The 27,834-nt window shown below is 39.5% G+C and overlaps 3 protein-coding genes across 9 annotated transcripts; 2 read left to right on the plus strand and 1 right to left on the minus strand.

Moving 5' to 3' along the window:
* Positions 1–3,368: 3,368 nt before the first annotated feature.
* atp6ap1la (ATPase H+ transporting accessory protein 1 like a) lies at positions 3,369–14,279 on the minus strand. Of its 3 annotated transcripts, none has more exons than XM_034287048.1 (7): positions 14,125–14,279; positions 9,718–9,755; positions 9,368–9,456; positions 8,017–8,136; positions 7,875–7,925; positions 7,403–7,646; positions 3,369–5,876 (listed from the first exon to the last, which is right to left on the minus strand). In XM_034287048.1, exons 3-7 carry the CDS (start codon positions 9,418–9,420, stop codon positions 5,613–5,615), a joined length of 732 nt encoding a protein of 243 aa, XP_034142939.1. In that variant the 5' UTR covers positions 9,421–9,456; positions 9,718–9,755; positions 14,125–14,279; the 3' UTR covers positions 3,369–5,612. The 3 variants fall into 3 exon arrangements, with proteins under 3 accessions (XP_034142939.1, XP_010880402.1, XP_034142940.1); XM_010882100.3 differs by having other exon boundaries at positions 8,017–8,258; XM_034287049.1 differs by having other exon boundaries at positions 14,121–14,279.
* A 1,500-nt stretch (positions 14,280–15,779) lies between these two features.
* Positions 15,780–17,271, plus strand: rps23 (ribosomal protein S23). The gene is made up of 4 exons (NM_001303899.1): positions 15,780–15,814; positions 16,305–16,464; positions 16,615–16,735; positions 17,086–17,271. The coding sequence occupies exons 1-4, from the start codon at positions 15,811–15,813 to the stop codon at positions 17,230–17,232; spliced, it is 432 nt and encodes a 143-aa protein (NP_001290828.1). The 5' UTR covers positions 15,780–15,810; the 3' UTR covers positions 17,233–17,271.
* A 97-nt stretch (positions 17,272–17,368) lies between these two features.
* On the plus strand, positions 17,369–26,922 carry asb14a (ankyrin repeat and SOCS box containing 14a). Of its 5 annotated transcripts, none has more exons than XM_010882097.4 (11): positions 17,369–18,707; positions 19,560–19,724; positions 19,919–19,965; positions 20,054–20,185; positions 23,353–23,511; positions 23,698–23,943; positions 24,079–24,250; positions 24,463–24,748; positions 25,352–25,609; positions 25,758–25,878; positions 26,176–26,922. In XM_010882097.4, exons 1-11 carry the CDS (start codon positions 18,592–18,594, stop codon positions 26,346–26,348), a joined length of 1,875 nt encoding a protein of 624 aa, XP_010880399.3. In that variant the 5' UTR covers positions 17,369–18,591; the 3' UTR covers positions 26,349–26,922. The 5 variants fall into 5 exon arrangements, with proteins under 5 accessions (XP_010880399.3, XP_010880397.2, XP_034142922.1 ...); XM_010882095.3 differs by having other exon boundaries at positions 18,647–18,712; positions 25,725–25,878; XM_034287031.1 differs by having other exon boundaries at positions 18,668–18,712; positions 19,449–19,724; positions 25,725–25,878.
* Positions 26,923–27,834: the final 912 nt, after the last annotated feature.

Consider the following 27,834-nt stretch of genomic DNA (forward strand, 5'->3'; position numbering starts at 1 on the left):
CATTTCAATACACGTAAGCACAAGTAAAATAATACATTTCGAGTTTGTCAAATACACACTGATGGCTGTGGAAGCAGCAATAACAATCTATTCAAATATCATTTGCCGAAGTGTTATTCATATCAGACAAACATAGGTGGAAGTAACTATTAAGTTTATTCTATTCTTCTCACAGTTCACCGGCCACTTTCTTGTATGTATTTCGTGAGAAACTGATGAATTACGTGCTCTAAATCCGACTGACAGGACAACATTGCGGCACCCATCTCACGTTATAGATCAAGATAATTTATAAAGGTTTTTAAAAGACCAAACACACTCACTTACATGTATTTGAGAATCAGAATATCAGATAGTTGATGACATGGTATGCAAGTTTGTGAATATTTTGAATAAAAAAGGAAAAAGGAAATAAAAGCGATATCTGTCATACAGCGTTATTGTGGATGCGGTGTGTCACGTGACAAATATGACGCGTCGCCATGGAAACATTAAGGGGGAACGTTCTAAAATAAAAGTCGCCTTGAAAAAACTCACTCTGGGAGTCAGTTAGAATATTAAAATTAAACGTGAAAGGGTTAGAGGGACTATGTCTCCCGGCTGGCCTGGGAACGCCTCGGTGTCCCCCCGGAAGAGCTGGAGGAAGTGTCTGGGGAGAGGGAAGTCTGGGCATCCCTTGTCAACGGTGTGTCAGGGTGTGTGAATAAAGGAGCCAAACGCAGGGAGGTAGTTAATCTTCTTTCTTTCTTAAACGAAAAAATGGCACGCGTAACAACAAGAGCGCAAGAGCGTGCAATAGTCTTGCAATACAACACCAAACATAGAACAATACCACACAAAGACGCCCAGAAACAAGGGAACTAATATAGGCAACCTAATGAGGGAATGGACACCAGGTGTGTGCAATAACAAGACAGGACAGTGCCGTGGGAGGAGGAGCGGCGTGGCTAGAAGGCCGGCGATGACGCGCACCGAACACCACGTCGGGAGGGGTGGCGCGCGTCCTCCATGCGCGTCCTCGTTACATCCCTGCTTAGACTGCTGCCCCCGCGACCCGGCCCCGGATAAGCGGAAGATGATGGTATGGTGAAAGGGTTAATATATGCATAATAAATTACGCTGGCTTATCTTTTTATTAAGCAAGTTATCAGTGTGTATTGTTAAATGATGGTATTAAGTAAAGCCCCCTTAACGATTTCAAATGCCCCCTCAGTCATTTCATTCTGCAGCCGGGTTCGCTTGATTTTTCAGAACATTTTAACCAAATGCTTTCAAAAAGTGGTGGGGACAAAATCAACCATTTCAAAAAGTGGTGGGGACAAAATTAACCATTTCAAAAAGTGGTGGAGACAAAATCAGCCATTTCAAAAAGTGGTGGGGACAAAATAAGCCATTTCAAAAAGTGGTGGGGACAAAATCAGCCATTTCAGAAAGTGGTGGGGACAAAATCAGCCATTTCAGAAAGTGGTGGGGACAAAATCAGCCATTTCAGAATGTGGTGGGGACTAAATCAGCCATTTCAGAAAGTGGTGGGGACATGTCCCCAGTGTAAATGACACCTATGCCACAACCAGTAATGCATAAATACTGAACTAGCCTAAAAGAAGGCCAGTTTCATTACATTTTTAATCAGAACAACAGCTCTCTGCATTACTAACATAATTGCAAAAGGGTTTTCTAATGATTCATTTGCCTTATAAAATTATAAACTTGGATTCGCAAACACAACATGCCATTGGAAGGAGTAATGGTTGCTGATAAAGGGCCTCTGTATGCCTATGTAGATATTCCATTGGAAATCAGCCATTTCCTGATACACTGCCGATTTTGCAGGTTTTCCCACTTACAAAGCATGTACAAGTAAAATTTTTATCATAGGTACTCTTCAACTGTGAGTGACGGAATCTAAAAATAAAATCCAGAAAATCACATTGTATGATTTTTAAGTAATTAATTTGCATTTTATTGCATGACAAAAGTATTTGATACATCAGAAAAGCAGAACTTAATATTTGGTACAGAAACCTTTGTTTGCAATTACAGAGATCATATGTTTCCTGTAGTTCTTGACCAGGTTTGCACACACTGCAGCAGGGATATTGGCCCACTCCTCCATACAGAGCTTCTCCAGATCCTTCAGGTTTCGGGGCTGTCGCTGGGCAATACGGGCTTTCAGATCCCTCCAAAGATTTTCTATTGGGTTCAGGTCTGGAGACTGGCTAGGCCACTCCAGGACCTTGAGATGCTTCTTACGGAGCCACTCCTTAGTTACCCTGGCTGTGTGTTTCGGGTCATTGTAATACTGGAAGACCCAGCCACGACCCATCTTCAATGCAGGACAGTCGTCCTGTCCCCTTGCAGAAAAGCATCCCCAAAGAATGATGTTTCCACCTCCATGCTTCACGGTTGGGATGGTGTTCTTGGGGTTGTACTCATCCTTCTTTTTCCACCAAACACAGCAAGTGGAGTTTAGACCAAAAAGCTCTATTTTTGTTTCATCAGACCACATGACCTTCTCCCATTCCTCCTCTGGATCATCCAGATGGTCATTGGCAAACTTCAGACGGGCCTGGACATGCGTTGGCTTGAGCAGGGGGATCTTGCGTGCGCTGCAGGATTTTAATCCATGACGGCGTAGTGTGTTACTAATGGTTTTCTTTGAGACTTTGGTCCTAGCTCTCTTCAGGTAATTGACCAGGTCCTGCCATGTAGTTCTGGGCTGATCCCTCACCTTCCTCATGACCATTGATGCCCCACGAGGTGAGATCTTGTATGGAGCCCCAGACCGAGGGAGATTGACGTCATCTTGAACTTCTTCCATTTTCTAATAATTGCGCCAACAGTTGTTGATTCTCACCAAGCTGCTTACCTATTGTCCTGTAGCCCATCCCAGCCTTGTGCAGGTCTACAATTTTATCCCTGATGTCCTTACACAGCTCTCTGGTCTTGGCCATTGTGGAGAGGTTGGAGTCTGTTTGATTGTGTGGACAGGTGTCTTTTATACAGGTAACGAGTTCAAACAGGTGCAGTTAATACAGGTAATGAGTGGAGAACAGGAGTGCTTCTTAAAGAAAAACTAACAGGTCTGTGAGAGCTGGAATTCTTACTGGTTGGTAGGTGATCAAATACTTATGTCATGCAATAAAATGCAAATAAATTATTTTAAAATCATACAATGTGATTTTCTGGATTTTTGTTTTAGATTCCATCTCTCACAGTTGAGGTGTACCTATGATAAAAATTACAGACCTCTACATGCTTTGTAAGTAGGAAAACCTGCAAAATCTGCAGTGTATCAAATACTTGTTCTCCCCACTGTATGTAATATCCACTGGTTAATGTTAAAACAGTACTTCTAGCCGAAAAAGTTAACAGTTCAAGATTTATTACATTAACCAGAAATGTATAACATTAACAGTTTTATTATATAAAAAGTGTCATAGTTATCAGCCGTACCTCTCAGGAATTACGTTCATATGGATCTATTTTGTAAACCCCAATTATATTAAGTATGAACATAAAGCATTGCAATTTTGTTCACTATCAACACATCCCCAGTGCTATTGATTCTTAATGACTCTCTATTACATTGCTCCTTAACATTTCACTATAATGTTGGTCCTTAATGTAATCAATATAAAATGAAAAATGACTTTTTACAAATAACATGTAGGTTTAATGTTAACTTGAGGTTATGCATGACAGTACTGACGTTAGGGTAAGGAATATGGTTATGATTAGGTTACTGTTAAGGTTAGGCATCACAGTACTGATGTTAGGGGTTAGGACTATGGTTAGGATTAGGTTACTGTTAAGGTTAGGCATCACAGTACTGAGGTTAGGGTTAGGACTATGGTTAGGATTAGGTTACTGTTAAGTTTAGGCATCACAGTACTGAGGTTAGGGTTAGGATGAAGGTTAAGGGTAAGGTAACAAAACACAATTGCCCCAAAAAATTATTTTGAAGAAATGACCACCCACCATCCCCGATGCCAACACTGTAGCAAACAGCCACTCTATTTAAATATGACTATCCTCACAACTGCTCCCAGCAGCCGTTTTCCAGTGGTAGGTAAACGGCACATATGTTGGCCCTAAACTACATTACGAGTCATCTAGGACCAATAGCATCAGGTTATATTGAATGTTATCACATTTTCCAAAATAGTTACATATGTACATAATTCCTGCAATACTACATTGCATTTATTACAAATGGATAAGGTTATTGCATTAACTAGGGTTAAGACATTTACTGTTCCATTTCCATAAATTGCAATGGACACATTTTAGACTTGGGTTCATTTTCCAAACACATAGCTTATACATAAATGAAAAGTACATAACAATAGGTTCCTATAAAAATTGCACATCCCTACCCATCGAAGGGGCTACTGTACTGTTAGCAAATGTACTGTATTTTCTAGCCACGGACATGCTACACGTAATGGTTGATGTGGTTCTGGCAGCTGTTTTTTTAAAGACCAATGTTAACAAAATAGTTTTTAAACTATTGAAGGCCCATCTTGAAAGAAGAATATATATTAGAGAAATTAAAAACACCAACAAAAAATATACAAAATTTAAATTCACATACAGTATTTATTTTTTACAAGAGCTTGTAATAACACAAGTTCTTGAAAATTCATTTACTGCAGGTCTGAAAAGTCAGAATCTAAACGGCTAACTATTCAAAAGAGTATTGTTAATGATTTACAGGAAAATAAACACGGTACTGCATACCCATTATACCCTATAATGTAAGGTAAGGATATTAAAATGAAACTTTATCCAATATACATGTCAGGATGTATAGTACTGACATGTTATGAAATAATTTTTTGTGCTTTAATCAGTAAAATTTCTTTCAAGAGTACATAGTACTTTCATTTTCACTTTCAATGCCCAAAACGTGATTCAGAATCAGTGTCATCCAAAGCTGTGTCCAAATACAGATGTTGCTGAACCACAAGAAACTGGATCTGTCACTGCCTGAGCCCAGTGATGCCAAAGTACAACTATATGTATTTCTGTCCCTTCAATATGGCAGGTTGCTTTATAAGTAAGCATTAACACATAACAGCATTGTGAGAAGGCACAAGGCCATTGTCTGCTCCTGAGCCTAGCCAGATCTAGCTAGCATGCTAGCTATCATGGCCACCATTGCGAATAAACAAGCACTTTGCATAGGCTATCTAAGCTGTTTTATTAGTCAACAGCCAAGAAGACTCAAATCCTGTAGGTAGCTGGCAAGTCCACCTTGGCTACAATGATATTATGGACAAGGAATGTAGATTAGTATTTTCATTTTAAGAACCTTGGAATTAATTATTAATACTGGCAACATTTAGGATGAGATAAATATTTGTTTTGGTTAGATCTGGTTTGGTGTATTGATACTTTCACAATACTTTAACAGTGAATTGTCAAAAGCTTGTAACCCCATTTACGGTAATTACATTCCATATTTCTCCAAATCAATTTTATAATTAAAGTTCAGTTAGTCAGAAAATCTTCCATCAGGGTTGTCAGTCTGAATCCCTGCACCGTCACGCAATGAAAACTGCAGAAACTCGATTTTCTTAGTGTTGTTTATCCTGAGTAATGGACCCCTACAAGCTGTTTTTCTCAGTGAGGGCTGAGCCAGTGGTGCTGGTGCATTCTGCAGTCTCTGTGCCTCGGGGGAAGTAGACAGTGGACTTGTGTTCTTCATAGGTGTCAATGTGCTTCAGGTGGACCACCATGTGCAGAGCGTAAGCCAGGACCAGGAGAAGGATGAGGGAGGTGATCAGCCCCATGAGGATAGCCGGAGTGAAGAACGTAGCGCAGTCACTGGCCGAGGCAAACTTGTTGGACAGCACGTTGAATGCTTGTATCTATCCAGCAAAGAGAAAATTAATGGGAGGTTTTTGTAAATTTCTATATATTATTTCCAAAAAGCAAATCCAGGTTTTTATGGATTTCTATATTAGGTAGATAACTCTGTTAAAACTAAAACATATTTTTCAGTTGATAAAAAAACAAAAGAGATCAAAAGTAGGGCCTATCATCAATAAATATTCTAGGATTCTGCATGCAACAGACCGAATACGGAACACACGCATTGTTAGGGAAGTGAAAGCGCCTGCTCAAGGGAGAGAGAACAGGTGTCAGGCAAATCCACACCCAACCTCTTTACCCATTTTTGGTTATCCAGGAATTAAGATGGATGTCCACTGTTCCGGCGCGAATTTGCCTGCAAACGCGCCGCCTTGCCCCAGATGGCAGCTTATAGACAGCTCAAAAGGCTGTGCTGCCTTCCCGAGATGCTTTGCGCAACTGTCAATGCCTTGATGCTGTTCATAGGAAATTAATTGTATCCGTCCGAGGCAGCGGGCGCGCCGGACCAGTGGACATCCAACGTCAGGCTGAGTCAGGACACAGTGGCAACACTCCTACTTCAGTCAGGACACAGTGGCAACACTCCTACTTCAGTCAGAACACAGTGGCAACACTCGTACTTCAGTCAGAACACAGTGGCAACACTCGTACTTCAGTCAGGACACAGTGGCAACACTCCTACTTCAGTCAGGACACAGTGGCAACACTCCTACTTCAGTCAGAACACAGTGGCAACACTCCTACTTCAGTCAGGACACAGTGGCAACACTCCTACTTCAGTCAGGACACAGTGGCAACACTCCTACTTCAGTCAGGACACAGTGGCAACACTCCTACTTCAGTCAGGACACAGTGGCAACACTCCTACTTCAGTCAGGACACAGTGGCAACACTCCTACTTCAGTCAGGACACAGTGGCAACACTCCTACTTCAGTCAGGACACAGTGGCAACACTCCTACTTCAGTCAGGACACAGTGGCAACACTCCTACTTCAGTCAGGACACAGTGGCAACACTCCTACTTCAGTCAGGACACAGTGGCAACACTCCTACTTCAGTCAGGACACAGTGGCAACACTCCTACTTCAGTCAGGACACAGTGGCAACACTCCTACTTCAGTCAGGACACAGTGGCAACACTCCTACTTCAGTCAGGACACAGTGGCAACACTCCTACTTCAGTCAGGACACAGTGGCAACACTCCTACTTCAGTCAGGACACAGTGGCAACACTCCTACTTCAGTCAGGACACAGTGGCAACACTCCTATTCAAGCCAGCGTATAATTCATCAACTACAGTGCACCACTCCAACCCACCATATTTTATGGTATAACAATAGTGCCTCCTGATGGTTTGACTAGGAACTGATGACTATGGAGAGTTTGATGAATTTGCCGTCCTGTTCAGCTTTCACAATCATTCATTATTTTTTTTGAATCAGAAAACAAATATTTGAACGGACACCCCACCCCTTCCAGCTATTAAATTAAGTTTATTCATAAAAATAATAAGTGCAAACCTGGAAGTCTGTGAAGGTGATGTGCCAGTTTGCAGAGTTGTCAGTGATGGAGCTGGGGATGAGCAGCGTGTCATACTTCTGTAGGCTGCTGACGTGTTGACAATGATAGGAGTAGGTGCTAGGAGCATACACGTTTGTGGCATTAAACGTGGCCTCATGGGTCCAGTTGTAGTGGATGTGTACGCTGTCCAGAGTGAACCAGTTTTGCCCTGCTGACTCATAGAAAGTGTTGGACATCTGTAGTCTGTTGGAACATTGCATGAATTTATTTTTCATTGACACTTCAGTCATTTTGCTAATAATCTAATGATAACAGAATTGCCGTCAGTGCACAATATGCAGAATATATATAAATATCAAGTATTGCAACCTAAATATACCCCAAACTATTTACCTCAGACCAATTGCTCTATTTCTTTCAAGCCTAAAATGGCTTGGCTATAATGGCTATAAAAATATATCAGAAGCAAACCTTATGGCAAGTCCTCTCAAATCCTCCACATCTCCAAAACGTAGTATAAGCCTGGTGGAAAAACAACATTCAGTAAGCAGTGTCATTACTTAACCCTTAAAAAAGTCCTGGAGGGATATTCATAGCTGCTAAGCAGACTTACATAGCTTTGTCTTTGCTGCAAGTAGATCCTTTGGTGTCCACCTGTGCATCAGGGCCAAAAGTCTTCTCTGTAAGATCCACTAAGGTGCTGTTCGTAAACCTGACGGCAAGCTTCCTGGCCCTAAACAGGATACATGTTTTACCGTTGTAAACCACGTTCAGAGGAGAGTACATCAGAGAGTTTGATGTCTGCAGTAGCCTCCGTTTGGTTCTATGTGGTGAGTCCAGCTGCCACCTGTACGGCTGAGGGTAAGAAAGAAAAAAATGTTTTAATAAAAATGTGTATTTTCTTAATCAGTTATGCTTCATTCAATAAAGACAGACGGATTAGATCAATGGAAGAGTTTCCTGAAAAAACTGGTCTGTATTAGAACATTAGAACATTAGAAGCGAAGACAACAGCTTTGACCGCTGTGCCACAGAAGAAAGAATTCAAAACAGAAAGAAAGTACAAGAAGGAGAAAGGGAAGAGAGTAAGATGATATCTCGTTCAGTAAAGAACAGTCACCTGAAGAACTTTTGTAGTGAACACGGTTGCCTAAAGGAAAATAACCTGGAATAACAGTAGCCTGAATAACTATTACTGAGAACATTCACCTGAAGGACTACTATACTGTACAGCAGTCACCTGAGCAGATATTACAGTGAATAACAGTCAAATAAAGGATAATTAAAGTGTACAACAGTTAAATTAAGAACTATTACAGTTAAAAAAATAATCTGAAAGACTTTCCCAGTGGACTAGAGTCAGTTGAAGGACTATTATAGTAAACAAAATCTACCTGCAATTTTATTCAAATGAACAACCGTAGCGTGAAGGACTATATCAGTGAATAACAAACCTCATAAAATACAACTACGGAGAAAAACAGTCATTTGAAGGATTATTACAGATAGTCCTTTATCATGTCATTGTGGATGGTCATTGGCCAATAACACATTGTGTAAGAGAATTGTTTTTATGAATAATCTGTTTTTAAAAAAAGACTACAAATCAAACTCATGGTTTATCTCACTGAGACTATGCCTTCTGCCTCGGATTAATTTCAGATGGCTGGGAATAAAAGCTATTCTCATGGACAAGGTCATATTGGATTTCTAGAAACGTCTAGTCCGCAGTCACTCTGATAACAGTATATCTCCTTTCTCCTACGTGTGCCCTCGCTCTTGGCTTTCTGCTAATCTAAAAGCAATGGGTGGGTGTAGGCAATGGGTGGGTGTAGGCAATGGGTGGGTGTAGGCAATGGGTGGGTGTAGGCAATTGGTAGTGGAACTTTCCAAAATATTTGTTGTAAAAGTAATGTCCTTTGAAGTCAGTGAAGATAGATAATTAAGAAATGGAGTTTGTCTACCTGCAGCACTCTTCTAAGAGGGTGCTCCACAGCAAGCAAAGAACTCTCCTCATCAAAATCAGTACTTCGGCTCTGGGTAGCTAATTCATCTGTGTACAATGAGAGATATATAACAATGATATTAATTTCTATGTCAAACTTGTCAAACTATGTCAAAGTAATCGTGGAAATACTGTGTATTTACTATGTTTAACACAATATTAGTACTGCCGCAATTACTGTGTTCCTACTACAGAAGTAGAGAAGCCACAGTGTTACCAAGGAATCCAGCGTGGTTTATATGAGAATATCATCAAAGCAACATTCAAAACATTCACATTATCATAGAACAAAAAGCAAAAATAACTCACTGTTTTGAATCATATCTTGGGATGTGTGTCCCCCTAAACTGTAAAGATGATTTAAAAAAAGATTTCAGATGATGAGTAGGTTGCCTATGAGGTACAGAGACATACACAGTCAAAGGTTTTAGAACACATATATTTTTCCAGTTTTTATTGAAATGCACCCAGTAAATTGTCTTAATGTACTCTGAAATTAAAGCATAGAACAATTAATCAATTGGTTTAATTGTTTAACGAAATGTAATCTAATCAAAACTTATCAAAGTAGCCACCTTTTGCAGACATAAAAGCTAAACATAAATGCGGTAGTCTTTCTACAATGTCAAATATTGTTTCCCAAAACTGTTGCAGAAGTTCCCACAAATGTGTTGCACTTCTTGGTTGCTTTGCTTTCACCCTTTTGCCCAGTTCTTTACAAATCAGCTTGATGGGGTTTAATTAAGTCTGGAGACTGTGCTGGCCATTCCATTATTGGAAGCCTACTGTCTTGTTTGATTCTTCTATGGTAGTTCAGACATGGTCAGGCCTGGAGGTGTGTTTTGGGTTATTATCTTGCTGTAGGACGAACACCTGCCATGGCGCATGGCGCTGCAAAGTGCTGTGGTAGTTGTTTTGGTTGAGGGTGCCATTCACTCCATGCAAGTCGCCAAATCTGAGCACCAGACCATCATGCTTCCTCCTCCATGTTAGACAGTTGGTGCCACACACTGAGGAACCATCCTTTCGACAACTCAATGGTGTACAAAATCCATGCATGATGAACTGAACATTTCATGGCTCAGGCAAGCTACTTTTTCTTATTTTGCCATCTTAGCAATGGCTTTCTTACTACCACTTGAACTGTGTCAAACCTGCAGCTCGAAGTCTTCTCTTCACAGTTTTAACTGAGACTTGCTTACTTTGACCAGTATTAAGCTATTCTTGAAGCTGTTGTCCTGTGAGCCGCACATCACGCAAGCAGTTGACTCTCAGAAATGTATCATCTGATTCTGTTGTGGCTATGGGGCTCCCAGACCTCCAGTTGTGCCTTTTAATGGTGTAGGACACTGTACTCACTGACACCTTGGCTTTCTTTGCAATTTCTCTAAAGAAAAGGCCTACAATTTTAATGGTTATAATGGTCAGCATATTACTCGCCATTATAATAACAATATACTACTTCCTGCAGTACAATACTGTCCAAATAATGCTTAAGAGGGTGTAATTATAGTCTGTTTCAATACTGATTTTATACAGACAGAGAAAGTAATCAGCAAAAGTTGATACACCTGTAAGAATTGTTAGCGTCATTATTCAAGGCTTAATTTACTTCCATTGCAAGTTATTATTAGACAGTACTTATTCCCTAAAAAGGGCCTTTTTATAACTCTGAAATGTACATAATTCTTCTGTTTTTTGTAACTTTTTTTTTTTTTTCAGAACCTCTGGCAATTTACAGCTTACTTTTGTGCCATTTCAGGTTATTCACTGGACTTGAACTACTTACATTTTAATAAAAGATTGGAAAAATGGGGGTGTTCTAAAACTTTTGGCATGTAGTGTACATGTAAAGCTTTGATATCACTTTTTAAAGAGATGTTTGTAGGTTGTAACCTAGGCTTATACCATATACAATCAAATATTTTTCAACCATTAGGTATATTGCAGTTTATCATACATATAAATAGGTTTAGTTAAATGAAAAGTCAACATTTAAAAAAACCCGGCTTCCAAAAAAGTTGGGATGCTGGGTAAAATGTAGATAAAAAATATTATGCAATGATGTGCAAATAATTTAAACCTTATATTCAATAGAAAATAGTACAAAGACAACATCTCAAATATTGAAACAGAGAAATTATTATTGTTTCTAGGTGGAACATCTTACAACTAATTAGGTTAAATGGCAACAGGTCAGTAACATGATTGGGTATAAAAAGAGCATCCCAGTGAGGATGAGTCTTTCAGAAGTAAAGATGGGGAGGGGTCACCACTCTGTGAAAGACTGCGCAGGCAAGAATAATTTTAAGAAATTATTTTCTGAATATAAAATTGCAAAGAGTTTGGGGATAATAACAATAATAATTTCAAAGTAAAACATTTAAAAGAAATTATTTTCTCAAAGTAAAATTGCAAAGAGTTTGGGGATCTCAGCATCTACGGTACATAATATCATATAGGGTGTTAGCTCTTTTTTTAGTCAGTCTATTTGGAATTGGATTGCCCGTTACTTTCCTTTATCAAAATGGAATTCTCCTGACCAGAAATGGCATGTGTCATTTCAGTTCAGTGTAAAAGTGTTATTCTCTGATGTTTGTTAAATGACTGTCTTTGGTTTATCTGCTGTGATGGCCTGGTTTAGTGATGTAACTAGACGTTTGGGAGTTGAACAGGAGAGAGTGCTCTGCTTCTTGATCGCCAGCAGATGCTATTCTTACATAATAAAAAGTGACAAAACACTGCGTAATCATTTAACTGAATGCAAGTGTCAACCTGAATTTGCTACACAGACTAACGCAGCCTGCCCAAAATCCCTAATCCAAGCAAAGGTGTTGCTTTGATACAAACGACTGAATCAATTGTGATTATAGTCAAAATTAAAGTAAAGGTGCCTGGAAAAAACTGAGGTTCTAAAATTGCCAGGCTGGTAGAGAGAAATATCTCCTCTCTGTCCCCACCTCACTCTGTCCTCTAGCCTGCTTAAGTAACTGACTGGCTGCACCTGAACATTTTGCATACCAACAATTATATAATAAATGTTACCCCTAGATCATGTCTCTCTCTTCACAATGCCTGGCAGAGGAAGATTGCTATGGGTTGCTTTTCATACTTTCTCCTGTGTTGAGCACAGCAGACTTGGGCCTGGCAAAAATCAAATCTGCACTAAGACTAAAGCCAGTGCTGCCCTACATGTTGCCACCAAGCCCCATCTGTGCAGGCATGAATGCAGATGGGCTAAATAGCTTAATTCCCTTAAGGCAACATGTTTCCAATTACACATTTGCTTTTTTATGAACATTTGACAGATGAGCCCAAAGTGCATATGTTTCACATGTGCTTGTACACAGGGCAGATAATATTAACTTTAGTAAGCAAAGAAAATAAAATCACTTGAAATTGTTCATTGATCGTTTCCTTGTTCATTCTAATTACAACAATCCTCTACTTTTTTTCCCTCAGGTTTCTTGGTAAATTCTATTAAATACAATCCTCATCTGGTCTCCAACAGAAAGCATCAGAAGACCTGCTCTCAGAACAAGTTGATAGGAGTCGGTAGCCTGTGCTGCTGAATTGAAGTATCAATACAACGCTGCCGGGAATTGGTGCTTTAGCCTACAACATTATATCTTACGTTAAGATATAAATCCTCTGAGCTGTCTATTCAGGACATGCTGAAAGGAGACTGATGTAACGTGTATTCAGCAGCTGGGGTAAGTGTCAGGGTCATGACAACATGGGATTTGTCGAAACAGTATGACTACAAAGTCAGCAGTGGCAGACGGTGAGAATTCCAAACCTCAGGCATCTACTATAATCATCAACTGGGAAATCTACACTGTCATCTTTCAGTCCTTATATGGAGAATCTAGGATCTCAACTGTAATCATTAAAGTTAAATTGAATACTGTTTTCTTTATGCATATCATTCCTATCTGCCATCTTATCTTTCAACTAAACTTGTTCCATCTATTATATGCCTTGAAGTTAAAGAGATAATTTCCATGTTCATGAACTACCTTGAACTGCAGTGATGCCGCCAAAATAAATCACTATCAAAAAACAAATCTAGACCTTTTTCATCATCATATTTTATTTATTATATATAACTACAGAAATGTCAGAAATTACTCATTATAATTTACTTTTAAACCGGTTCCAATTTTCATACATTTTCATAGTGTGTTGGCAGCATTAGAGCTGATACAAACAGAAAATATAGCATCTTGGATTTGTACTCAAATGGTCACATTCACCAAAGAAGCAAGCTCTGTGATATAAAACATACACAGTGAGATATAGCAGATTTTCATATTTGCCCATTTTTGTAGTACATTAATGGATTTGCCCTGTAAACTGATGCCTTCAGAGTAGCACTGATGGATATTTTCTTGTTTTTCACTGACAAGATTTCTAGTGAATTTTCAATGCTGATGTGTACAATATAGTGTACAATATAGTACACAGTCCTATGCAAATGAAATGTAAAATACAAATTCACAGTGGTTTGATATAATAAAAGATATTGAGTAGAAAGAGTAATACAAATTTAATACAAATACATTCTAAAATTGCTGGTTTGTCATTCCCACAGTCTCCATCATACTATGAAAGAGACACATACACCCCCCCCCCCACATGTCAGCACAGCATCCACCCCCTCCCCCCTCGCCTGCCACGAGCCTAGAGAGTTGAAATATTGCCTTACACACCTACCTTTTTTGCACAACAGCAGGCTCGTCATCAACAGATAAACAGAGCTGCAGAAAAACGACAGAGAATATATAAAAACACATAAAGAGGTCTTGTTTTGCCATGGAGCCAGCTAGATGAGACTATACCACAGATGATGTCCGCTTCATAATCTGCTTGAAAAATAGCCGGAGCTTAAACCTACTGATTGATATCGGCAGCAGCCAATAGGAATCTAGAGGGAGGGCACTTCTGCGACAGGGGCACACCTACGCTCAAAACCCCCCCCCCCCCCCCCCCCCCAAATATGGATTCATAAATACACAGTTAATAATTTAGAATGTTGAAGGTCTGTATATTCTTGCCGTTTTAGGGGAAAGGAAATTGTGCCCCAGTGATTAAATGACCTAGATACTACAATCCTATATATTGAACTTAATTTAAAGGGTGTTTATTTATCTGAAGAAGACAAGCTCCGCATAAAAATAAGATCGTAGTTAATTAATCACTATGGAATATGACGAAAGACACCTTAAATCACTAAATTGATATCACCTTCAGTAGAATTCAGCTGACATAGATTGGTCTACATTAGTGAAATGTGGATGATGAGATTGTACTACAGTTTTTATATATATTTAAGGTGTCTTTCGTCATATTCCATAGTGATTAATTAACTACGATCTTATTTTTATGCGGAGCTTGTCTTCTTCAGATAAATAAACACCCTTTAAATTAAGTTCAATATATAGGATTGTAGTATCTAGGTCATTTAATCACTGGGGCACAATTTCCTTTCCCGTAAAACGGCAAGAATATATATATATATATTAATGCATAAATTAATGGGATTGGTTATATTCAAAAAATTCTAAATAGTAATTTGAGGGTGCAAGCCAGATTATTGCAACTGCTATACGATTGCAATTTCGAACAAAGAATAGGTTATTTTTGTTGTTGGTAGCCTAAATTTGATTAATATTTTATTGTTGTGTCTGTATAGGGTTGTTCAAAGGGTTTATATGTTTTGTGTTTTTTTCCCTAACCTTTGTTATGGAGTAAATCTTTTCCTGCTTTCAGTTTTCAGTCTGCGTTTTGTACCTTTATTTATTCACATAAATCAACAGAAATAATTGGGATTATAGGCCATGTTGAAATGTTGTCCGCCACAGAAAATCCACCAAATAAGAAGAATGAAGAACAAGAAAAGGTATTTTTCAATCCCCACTGGGAAAAAGTCTATGGCGCTATTCCTTAAGGAATTAGGCTGACATTTTCCCCATCTCAAAATTTGTTTCAGTCGTTCTTAACCTACAAAACGAGAATCCATCCAGGTAGCAGGATTTTCACAGGGTATAACATATGATTTGGTTAGTGATCTACACATTTAAAACTGAGATATGTCAGGTGTAAGCAAAACCATAGTAGAGGAACGCGGCCAAAATCGTCACTCGTTGGCGGAAGATCCCTTCGTAATTTGAATCAGGCAATGTTTTTTAATGCAATGTATACCTCACGTGTGCAATTGGATTAAATTATGTGTTTTAAAATCCATTTTTCTAAATTGTTGCTATATTTAAAATGATTTAATAAAGAGAAAATCAAACATAAACAGGCAGTATATAGTCACATTTGGGGTCCTTGGGAGAGACATTGACGCTGAGAACTCTGGGATTCTTCCTTTCTAGCCTGGGCTCGTAATCTGCAAACATGGGTACGAAATATTTTCGTCTTTTAATAGACAGAACATAATATATATGCATGGTTCTTATGTTCACATAGAATGTGAATGTTCGCTTAACTATTTGAAGTTTCATCGGGAAAAGTAATATTTATTTTTAGTCCTATTTTGTAAATAAAACTTTACTGCCAGCTAGCGCGAGTTCGCAACGTGGAGACGGCCATAAGAACATGGCATTTGAGTCATCCAGCATTGCTCCACCAATGCTATGTGTCGCATTTTAGACAGTTACCGAGAGTTGGTTTAAAATGATTCATGCAGTTAATTGTGAAAAAGCAATCGGGCTTATCTAAAATTTATGAATTTACTGGATCGTAAGCTGGTCAGACCCTGACTCCGTAACCTTATTTGGCTATTATTGCTAACGTGTTAGCCTTGGTATCTTGCTAGTTAAACTTTGTGTGAGTTCTGATGTATTGTTGATTTAATTAATATTAACAATAATTTCTACGTATTTTCTTAGGAAAGTGTCGCGGTCTGCGTACAGCCAGGAAGCTGCGTAACCATCGTCGCGAGCAGAGATGGCATGATAAACAATACAAGAAGGCCCATCTTGGTACTGCCCTGAAGGCTAACCCCTTCGGAGGCGCTTCCCACGCGAAGGGAATCGTACTTGAGAAAGTGTAAGCTGCTAAGTACATCACAACACCCCTAATATGTGCGCTTTATTTGCTAATTTTGTTCCAGTGAAAAAGGTTAAATGCTGTAAAATAAGTTATGTACCTCAAATAATGGATGTCTGTCTGTTAAACCTTTCCACCCTCTTTCCTTAGTGGTGTGGAAGCTAAGCAGCCCAACTCTGCCATTAGGAAATGTGTCAGGGTACAGCTGATCAAGAATGGCAAGAAGATCACTGCTTTCGTCCCCAATGACGGTTGCCTGAACTTTATTGAGGTAAGGATGAACGTCTGTGTAAAATCACCAATGCATTTATCTTCCCAAAGTAGTGTATCAATTGTTATTGGTAGTATGTTAAAGATAGCCTCAAATTTAAAGGAATTTCCGTAACATTCCTAAAACAATTGCAGGTGTGCCAGAAACAAAAATCTGACTGGCAACTAGGTAGCCACATAAACCCCTGTTGTACACTCTGATACCCTATACAGTAGGACTCCCCAAATGTATTTACAGAATGTGTAGGTAGTCTTCAGTGACAGTCCTTGTATTCATTGTTAACTGGTTAACGCAATTGCGTGTCGGCCAATTGCCGCCTTTTCTATAAAGTCTTACCATTGGTCCTTCAGGAAAACGACGAGGTTCTGGTGGCAGGATTCGGTCGTAAAGGACACGCCGTTGGTGATATTCCTGGTGTCCGCTTTAAGGTGGTCAAAGTGGCCAACGTCTCCTTGCTGGCCCTCTACAAAGGCAAGAAGGAGAGACCCAGATCTTAAACAGCTCTGACCGAGAACTCAATAAAATGTTTTCACAATTCCTGTTGGTTTGTTGTTCATTTTGTGATTTTTGACAGAATCAGACAGTTTTGAAGGGTGAAGCAGAGTATTGATCATTTGTCTCAGCCGAGTGGTGCCATATGTCCATGGAGCCAGGAGGGTTACAACTGGACCATGGATCTATGCTAGTTTTTAATAGAGGTTATTTTTTCTAAACCATTAGATTTTTTTGACCAGGGATACTATGAACACAAACAATCACTGATTTTGCCCAGTCCTGGCTGTTAGGGTTATTTTAATAACCACACTTCTGATTCACTTGTGTCCAGTTTTATCAGTACAATTTATAGCATGGTTTCTTTAATGGGTATCGAAAATTGGTATTTAATCTGGTGTTTGCTTATGCCTGATGTGTAATGGCATTCTGCTACTCGTATTTGTTTAGTTACAGGTGTGTTCCAGTGCCCTTTTGTAATGTTTGCTGTTGCTTAGGGGACTCTTCAAAAAGCCTGTACCTGAGTTTTGCTCTTCAGTTTGTTGAAACATGTTTGCCACAGACCGTTGCTGGTCATTTACCTATGTAGAATGTAGTGGAGAGGCATGTTTCATGTAAATAACACTACTTGGCCATATCTATTTGCCAGGGTGAAAGCCTTCTATCAACAGAATGCTGCTTTTGATTCTGAGGTGTCAGGTGGAACAATACACTTTAAGACTTAATGCAAAGGATCAGGATTTAGTATGTTCGAAGTTTTTTTTCTGACATTTTACATAGTTTGTAACTTGTTTTGTCATAATTGTCCATCAGTTAACTGATTATTTGTGTTGCAATGACTACACTATGGTGTCAGTCAGTGTTAACCCTGAATGACAAATGATTGGATTTGTGGCAGATTTGAGTAATATGCTTAAGAAAAATAACAGTATATAAAGTGGATGCTGAATCAAGATTAGTGGTTTGTTGACAGAATGAGAAGTGAAGAAATGCTCTTGGCTATTTCAGTACTTTTCCAGAAAATATTTCTGCTGTGAATAATCTGTACTTTTTATATTACTGCCACCTAGTGGAGAATATGTCAAACTCATTGAGTCCCTTAGACACTGGTTGGGCACTTATCAAACCAATAATTAATTATGGATTAGTACTAAAACAATACACTAACTACTTTCTATACTATTAGACATTTGTCATATTTTCTATAAATCGGTTGAAAACAAACTCCACATCCACCTAGCCTATTGGTCTATTTTTTTACAAGCTAATAAGGTTCATCATATCAGAGGTGTCTGGTGAGTGTTGAGAGGTGGGTGGTAGGGACTGGATTGCAGCAGCCATCCATCCATGCCACCAGGCGCAGCATGGTGACCATCAGACAACTGGAACTTATTAGAGAAACTGTTTATGGTATTGCTCCCTGTGTGGTGCTGCGAGTGACAAATGATGAACCGACTCTTGATTACATTCCACATGTTAAGTAAGGTCAGTTATCATACATATACACCAATGCATTGACAAGTTATTGCATGTTCTATTTCCACTTCGAAAACGTAACTTTAATTGAGAATGTCAAAGGAGGAATGGTCATGCACATCTTTCACACATATTCAATTTCTTTAGTCTTTTTATTTTATTTTTTTACCATGAATTCAGTTAGAAAGAGCATCTGTTGTAAAAAGAAAGTCTCAGTAGGTGTTGTTTGGTGCGACAGAGGTAAAGAGTAACACTGGTTGCTAGTTCGTCTCATGATCATATATTAATAGCTGGAGGTATAAATAGCCCCAAAATGGAAAAAAGATCCTTGAAACCACAGAGGATGACATAGCCACCTTAGAGCTTGATTACGAATGGCAAAAGAAAACACACTAATTTCTCTCCAAGAGTTTTGGCTTCAGGTAGGTAAATCTGAAAGGCTCTTTTACATCATTAAAATATGTTCATGAAAATGTATAAACTTTTTTTATTATTATCCAACAAATCCATTAACTTGTTACCCATAACCCTTATTCATATTCAAAAAGATGAAGACTCTGTTGTGTTTTTACACATGGATCCTTTAAATGTGAAACATGCAGTTTACTGACTCGTGAGTTGTTGAAAATTGGCTCAACATTTCATAGCAAAGGGCCATGACCTAGGCATTTGTGTTCTACAGTTGCATGGGTGTATCTGTATACATTCTGATCTGGATAAATAATATTTTGTATTAAATTGGCAGGCATATCAACAACACTTTTGAGGGTATGGCAAGAGAGCAGTGAATAAGAGCAAGGGTCTGACTTGGATAGGTAATGTGATGATGTGTCTTGATTTCGTTCTTGTCACTGAGAGCTGGAAAAGAGACAGCATTTGGCTTGGATATGCACTTTGAGGAAGTAGAATATGGAGGGGATGACTTTGACGATGTGGACACCCAGAAAATGATTGAACAGAGTCTTCTGGGATGTAACAAGGAAATTGAAACTCGGGATTCCTCCCCAAAAGACGTGTTCAGGTACACTGCTTTTTTCTTTACCCATGTGAACCGTTGATTGCATTTTAGATCTAGGCCGATTAACATTTGACATTTTGTTTGCTGAGACCCCACTCTCTGAGCATGCCATGGCTAGAGTAGGATGCAAAAAACACATGAAATTGGAAAAATAGAATGAGCCACCAAATTACTATATTCACCTTTTTCTTCTACAGTCAAAACACAAAAGATAATGTCAAAATCTTCTCCGCCATAAGAAAAGGTGAGTAATTTTCAGACCTACTGATTCAGTGCTATATGTCTACATCACTATTACATCACTGATGTACTGCTTCTTGTTTAATTACTAGGTGATGAAGCGACACTTCATCTGCTGTCTGTAAATCAGAGGGCTTTCTCTGAAGCCGACAACAGAGGCTGGATACCCCTGCATGAGGCTGCTAGCCAGAAGAACCAAGATATTCTAAAAGTCACCTTTGAAGGTGTGTACATCTTCTCCTTTATTAAATAATGTATCGCTTTAGGGAACATACAAACAACAAGAGACAATATCCAAAATAAATAAAAGAATTGTGGATGTTTTGTAGCAAGCAGGCATGTTTATTTATATAGCACAATTCATACATAGAAGCAATTCAATGTGCTTTACAGTGAAAATAAAAATACAAAATGCAATGGACAATTCTCCATCTCAATTGTCTCCAGAGGGACTGCATGAACTTCAACACCCCGGTATCTCAATCCTCACATTCCAATGCTGGGATGAACCAGTCAGTCCCTTTGTGAGATAATCATTGCATCAATGTCTACTTGTCTCTCTCCAGGGGGACATTTATGCCATATCTGTACATGCATTTTATATTCATCCTCAATGAATTACAGATACCATAACTGTTTACTGTACCACCCCGGAATCTCATTCCTTGCAATCCAGCGCTTGGATAAACTAGTCAGTCCTTTTGTGAGAAAATACCCTACATCGATGTCTAAACAGCAGCACAAGAACTTGCATTATCCGTAATCTTCAGATTGGTACATTTACACAAAGGTTATTCCTCTGATAGCACCAGAACTTGCATTATGATTGGTCAAAGATAGCAAAATTTACATTTAATAACCAAAAAAATCAAGAACAGAAATATAAAATACAGCATAATAAGAAAACAGAATAAGAAAATAGAATAATAGAATGAAACAAAATAAAACGTGATAAAAACATAGGAAGCTATAAAAGCTGTAAGACTAAACAGAGCGTTTAAGTTTAAGTGAGTTTAAGAGCTCAGTCATAGGCATGTGAAAAGATAAGTGTTTTTAACCTGGATTTAAAAATTTATAAGTTTGGGGCACATCTAAGATCTTCTGGTAGTTTATTCCAGTTGTGTGCAGCATACCTGCTAAACGCAGCTTCTCCATGTTTAATTTGGACTCTGGGCTCTACTAGCTAACCTGTGTTCATGGATATAAGAGCCCTGCTCAGTTTATATTCTTCCAACATATCTGAAATGTATTCGGGTCCTAAACCATTCAGAGATTTATAAACTAAAAGCACCACTTTGAAATCTGTTCTGTAACTGACTAGAAGCCAATGCAAACATTTTAGAACCAGAAGTGATGTGCTCTGTTCTCTTGGGTAACATTCTAGCAGCTGCATTCTGAATGAGCTGCAGCTGTTTTACAGTCTTTTTGGGGAGTCCAGTTAAGAGGCCATTACTGTAGTCAATCCTACGAGAGATAAAAGCATGGATGAGCTTCTTTTGGTCTTTTTTGGCACACAGGCCTTTGATTCTGGCTATATGTTTTACATTATAGAATGCCGTTTTGGTGACCGATTTAATATGACTGTTAAATGTGAGGTCTTAGTCTATCAGAACACCAATATTATGCACTTGATCCCTGGTTTTAAGGGCCTGAGAATCCAGCTCTTTACTAATACTTATTCTTTTATTTTTGTTGCCAAACAATATAATTGTTTTATCTTGGTTTAATTGTAGAAAAATTTGGTTCATACAGGTATTTATGTGCTCTATACAGTGACACAGTGAATCTATTGAGCTGTTGTCATACGGTTCGAGAGCCCTATATATTTGAGTATCATCTGCATAGCTATGGTAGTTAATATTGTTGTTTTGTAGAATTTGGCCCCGAGGTAGCATTTAGAGAACTGATCCCTGTGGAACTCCACATGTCATAGCCACCTTATCAGATTCATGATGGTGACAAAGTAACTCCGGCCATCTAGATAAGATCTGAACCAATCAAGGACTGTCCCGGAGAGTCCTAAACTATTTTCCAATTTTCTATAAGTGTTCTATGATCTACAGTGTCAAATGCTGCACTGAGATCTAATAGAACCAGAACTGTTATTTTATCTGAATCAGTATTCAGTCGTATATCATTTACTTTAATCAGGGCCGTTTCAGTACTGTGGTGAGGTCGGAAGCCTGACTGACATTTGTCTAAGAGCCCCCTTGAGGTCACAAAATTGCTGAGTTGATTGAAAACAGCCTTCTCAATGATCTTGGCTATAAAAGGGAGATTTGATACAGGTCTATAGTTGTTCATTATAGATCCATCCAGTGTTCTCTTTTTTAATAGGGGCTTAATGGCAGCTGTTTTTAGAGACGTTGAGAAAATGCCTGATTGCAGAGAGCTATTAACTATTTGCTCCAGGTCCATTGTTTTTTTTTAAGTCTGAGGGCAGTGTGTCAAGACAGCAACTGGAAGCTTTAAGATGTCAAACTGTTTCTTCTAGGGATTTTTGATCAATTGTATTAAATTGTGACATAATAACCAAGTTATGTCTTTGTGGTCGTTGTGACGGTAGAGTCCTTGTTAGACTGTGTAGTTCTTAAAGTCTTATAGTGAATACTTATATTTTCACTAAAGAAAAGAGATTCAAAAAAGACACAGAAATTATCAAACAGGGGCCAAGTCTTTAACCATAACAGGAAATATCGAGACCTTTTGAAATAACCAGATCTAGAATGAGGCCTTGAGTGTGTGTACGCTCTTTCACATGTTGAGTGAGATCAGAAGTGTCAAGTGGTGCAAAAAGTTATTTGGCATTATTGTCCGTATTACTATCTATGTGGATGTTAAAATCCCCTGTAATAATAAACAAGTTATAATGAACTGAGATAACAGAGAGTAGTTCAGCAAAATCATCAATAAAATTTGCTGAATATCATGGAGGTCTGTAAATGGTTAAAAACAAAATTTTGGGGGTACCCTTCAATGTAAAACAGAGGTATTCAAAAGAAATAAAATTGCCTAGTGTATTTTCTTTGCAATGGAATGTTTCTTTGAATCGGGCAGCCACTCCTCCTTTCCTACCATTTTGACACGTATTCATATAACCACCTTTATCAGGTGCTGTCTCATTTAGAATAATAGCACTACAATCTTCTGTTAGCCACATTTCAGTGAGAAACTAAATCTAGGTTGTAGAATATTATAATGTCATTTACCAAGAATGGTTTGTTGGCGAGAGATCTGATATTAAGTAAAGCCAGCTTAATAGATGCAATAGTGGTTCCTGGACTAGTAGGTTGACGTGTTACAGTTAACAGATTAGACATGTTACAGTTAACAAGTTTACTTTGTAGACCTCAAAAGTAGTCAAAGAGACTCAATTTCCCTGATTTCTCAGCATCTACTGAGAATGCAGTGGAGTGTCGAACCCTGCGGGGGAAGACCCCTCTGTTCCTGGCGGTGGAGCAGGGTCTGATAGAGAACGCCACCTTCCTGCTAGAGAATGGCTCCAGCCCTGACTGCCAGGATGACGAAGAGGACTCACCACTAATCGTAGGTAAACCTGTTTGCTTACTGTGTCATTTATACACTGAGAACATCATGAAGGCAATTTTTTCTTAACCCAGTAGACAGGTAGTTTGGTCCAAGTTCCTAGATTGACTGAAGTAGACAGTCCAAATTTAACTCTATGTAGTCCTGACAGCGGAAGCTGACCTTACAGAGCTCCACTTTGCTCCTTCAGCTGTTAGAAACGACCGTCGGGACCTGGCTAAGCTCCTGCTGGCATTCGGCAGCAACGTGAACCTGGAAGGATGTCACTGCAGGACCGCTTTACATGAGGCTGCCAAACTGGGACGTGACCGCTTAGTTAGGCTGCTCCTCAGATCCGGGGCAGGGGCAGACCCTAGATTTGACTATGGACTTACACCTCTGGCCCTTGCCGCTCAGTGCGGGTATCTGGAAGTAGTCCAAGTCCTCCTCAAGAAAGGTACAGTAGGAAGCATACAGCAAGCATGAGGCCAAATAGGGTTAGAATTAGTCAACTAGTTTTGAGGACATCGTTTTTTGCTGCTCCATACAAGCAATACAGATGTATTGTATTGTTGTTTACTGTTTGAATCAGGGGCCAACGTGGAGTCTATGGCCCAGGATAATGCCTCCATCTTGTTTGAGGCATCTGCCTCTGGCAACTCTGAAATTATCTCTCTGCTGTTGGAGTACGGAGCGGACGCCAACATCCCCAAACACACCGGGCACCTCCCCATCCACAGAGTCTCCCACAGGGGCCACCTAAAGTAGGTGGACCCAGAACTCAACTCTTTGCCTTGATCTTTTTAGGCTGACTTGTCTGTCAAATTGATAGGCGATTTCTAGCGTAACTGCTATATGTACATTTCCATGGATGTTCTGTGTGAAGCTTAAAAGTCAGTCAAATTTCCGAACCATTTGCCTTTCTTAACATTTATCTTTTTTTTTCATCTGTCATCTCATACTTTCTCTGTTTCAGAGCTCTGGAGCTTCTTCTCCCTGTGACCACCTGTGATGCCGTGTATGAGAGTGGAATGAGTCCCCTACACTCCGCCGCTGCCGGCGGCCACACCCAGTGTCTCCAGGCCCTGCTGAAGGCAGGTTATGACCCCAACTTCATGTTGCACCCCTGGGTCCGACGTAACTATGAAGACGAGCGGAAATCTGCCCTATACTTTGCAGTGTCCAATGATGACGTCCCGTCGGTCAAGATGTTGCTGGAGGCTGGGGCCATGCCTAACCAGGACCCTGTCAAGTGCCTGCAGGTGATTTACATTGAACTAATTTTGCCAATGTTTTTATTCACAGCAGCTTACGTTAACGCGTGCATACTTTTGGATACTTTTCCGTAGTGGTCAGACAGGTGGCTTACTTTGTTAAATACCCTGATCAAGTTGAGAAACATAGCATGAAGCTATGCAGAGGCATGATCCATTGTTTGTCTCTGTATATCCCTGTTCATTCACATTAGTAATAAAGTTCACTCATCAACAGACTCTTCCCACTGAGCAAAATCATAGAAAGATATCTTTTCAATGTCTTGTACCCAATGCCACTTGTACACCCACAACTATTATCCCACTTGTAACATACACCACACTCAATACATGTAAACATTCTGCCCTCCTCTATTTTCCTTAATGGCACATTTATTATTCCCATTCATACTGCATTTGCCTTCATTGCACATCTATACATTCCACTTGTAATATACATATACTTAACACTTGTACATTTCTGCTCTATTCTATTTGCACTTCTGGTTAGATGCTAACAGCATTTTGATGTACTGTACTTCTTCAATGACAATAAAATTGAATCTAATCTAATCTTGTGCTAGTAGGGTTTAATTTGAATTTTTTCTACAGGTGGCTCTGAGGTCAGGCAACCTGGAAATGATCAATATTCTGCTGAGGTTCGGAGCCAATGTCAACTACTTCTCCCGCATCAACACCACCCATTTCCCCTCCGCCTTGCAGTACGCCCTAAAGGACGAGATCATTCTACGCATGCTGTGTAACTACGGCTATGATGTGAAGCGCTGCTTCGATTGCAACTACGGGGAAATGCCCCATGTGCCTGATGATTATGAAGGCTGGAGTAATGCTGTCATTAAAGATAGCATGGTAGGGGGGTTAATGGAATGCCAGTATGTTTAGCAGTTTGTCTCAAATTGGATAGGAACATTTCTAATGCCTCATGATAAACAATGAGATATATTAAATATGCTTCTCCTTGCAGTTTTGTGAAGTAATCTCAGTGTTCTGGTTGAAGGAACACTCAGGACACGTGGTGCGCATCCTGATGGATTACCTTGATCATGTCACCTTCTGTTCGAAACTCAAGGCTACCCTTATGGAAACTAAACAGTGGACTGATATCTGCAAAATCCAAGGTTGGTGGATAGCATTAAACAAAGCAAAACTAGTTATTTATGCTGTCAAAGCTGTTATTTATGTTCACAGTCATTTCTCTACATCGTGCATGACTGATTAGGCTAAGGAATTGTTGTTTTTCTCACCGTGCAACCAGGGGAAAACTTTTGAGTTGTAATTATTGTCAATATACATGCAATCCACCAGGAGGTACACAGGGCCCTAAAACATGTCACTCAGGAATTGGGCCTGCTTCACAGTCTAGAAACTGACTAGGTCATATTCGACAGAGCCTATCACCTAATTGTCCCCCACAGAGAATGCTCGCAGTCTTCAGCATCTCTGTCGTCTGAAGATCCGAAGCTGCCTGGGCCGACTGCGACTCAGGGCCCCAGTGTTTATGAATTTCCTGCCTCTACCTGATCGACTCAAAGACTACATACTTTACCGGGAATATGACCTCTACCGTCAGAATAGCCAAGTGGGCTGACAGGGACATAACTGGAGAACTGGACAAGGGGTCATTTTGGGACTGGGTGCCCGACAAATACATCATTAACTATGAAAGTCTCACTTACTGCCTCGAGGTCCAACATTGTTTTTGAATGGCCAAAAATGCAAACATATATTTACATATTTTAAATGGCAGTGCTTTGATGAATTTCATGATATAGGGTAATGACGGCCATCCCAAAACAGTGTGGAGCATGATCTAACAGATTGCAGGGCCTACATCAGAGCAGATTTGTTAACTAGCCCCCTATAATCTGTCAGGCAGAGATCACTTTCAGTTTGAAGAGTTTACTGTTCTCATCAGGTGGAAATTTCTGTTTTGTACTTTGCTTGTCTGAGGAAGGGGTATTACATTTTTAAGTGTGCTTATTTAGCTTTAAAATCTGTTATTTTTAAGCATCAGTGTCTGTTCATTTTCTTAGCTACATTTACATGCATGCAAGTTCAGCCCAACACTATGCAATGTACACTGAACCTGTATCTTTCTATACAAGATAGTATGAAGGTAAATATTGAATGTAAATCTATAAAGGAACTCGTAAAATGTCTGACTTAATAACTCATTGTACATTTTTTTTTTCCCAGTTCTTATTTAAATATACACAGTTTAATATCTTAATTTACTCAGAAATTAAAACAGAACAAATAAACAATTGGAGACAAAAAAATTATGGAATTATTTTGTTTAACAACATTTTATCTAAACTTTTGACTAATCAAAGTAGCTACCTTTTGGAAATATAACAGCCCAATACAATTATGGCATTCTTTCTACAATGGAAACCAAATACTGTTCGGAAAGTTCTTCCATTCAACACTGTAGAAGAAGTTCTCACAAATGTTTTGCACTTGTTGGTTGCTTTGCTTTCACCCTTCTGCGCAAATCATCCCAAACTAGCTCCATGGGGTCTGGAGACGGCAAACAGTTTTTGGGATAGACGTGACAATGATCCTGGCCCAGACATAGACCTTGATGATCCTACATGCCCTGCCCAGACACCGCTTGCGCTGGAGGTCTATGATGGCAGGAAGATGGGTACCATTGATATGCTGGGCGGTTTTCACCACCCGTTGCAGGTTCTTCCGATCGACTACGGAGCAACCACCAAAGCACACTGTGGCGCAGTTAGTCAGAATGCTCTTGATTGTGCAGCGGTAAAAGTTCACAAGTATCTTGGAGGACTGATGGGCTTTCTTCAGTCTCCTCAATAAATACAGGCGTTGCTCCTTTTTGACCAGGGCTGAGATGTTGAGGGTCCAGGAGAGGTCCTCTGAGATGTGGACACCCAGAATTTTGAAGCTTGACAAATGCTCCACTTCAATGCCATCGAAGAGAACTAGGGTGTGACTACAGCCTTTAGACTTCTTGTAATCTACAATGAGCTCCTTGGTGTTTGAGGACCACGTTGTTGTCAGTGCACCATGCTGCAAGGCGTTCGACCTGCTCCCAATAGGCTGACTTG

This window comes from Esox lucius, chromosome 17 (genome assembly GCF_011004845.1).
Source record: "Esox lucius isolate fEsoLuc1 chromosome 17, fEsoLuc1.pri, whole genome shotgun sequence".
NCBI classification, from domain to species: Eukaryota; Metazoa; Chordata; class Actinopteri; order Esociformes; family Esocidae; genus Esox; species Esox lucius.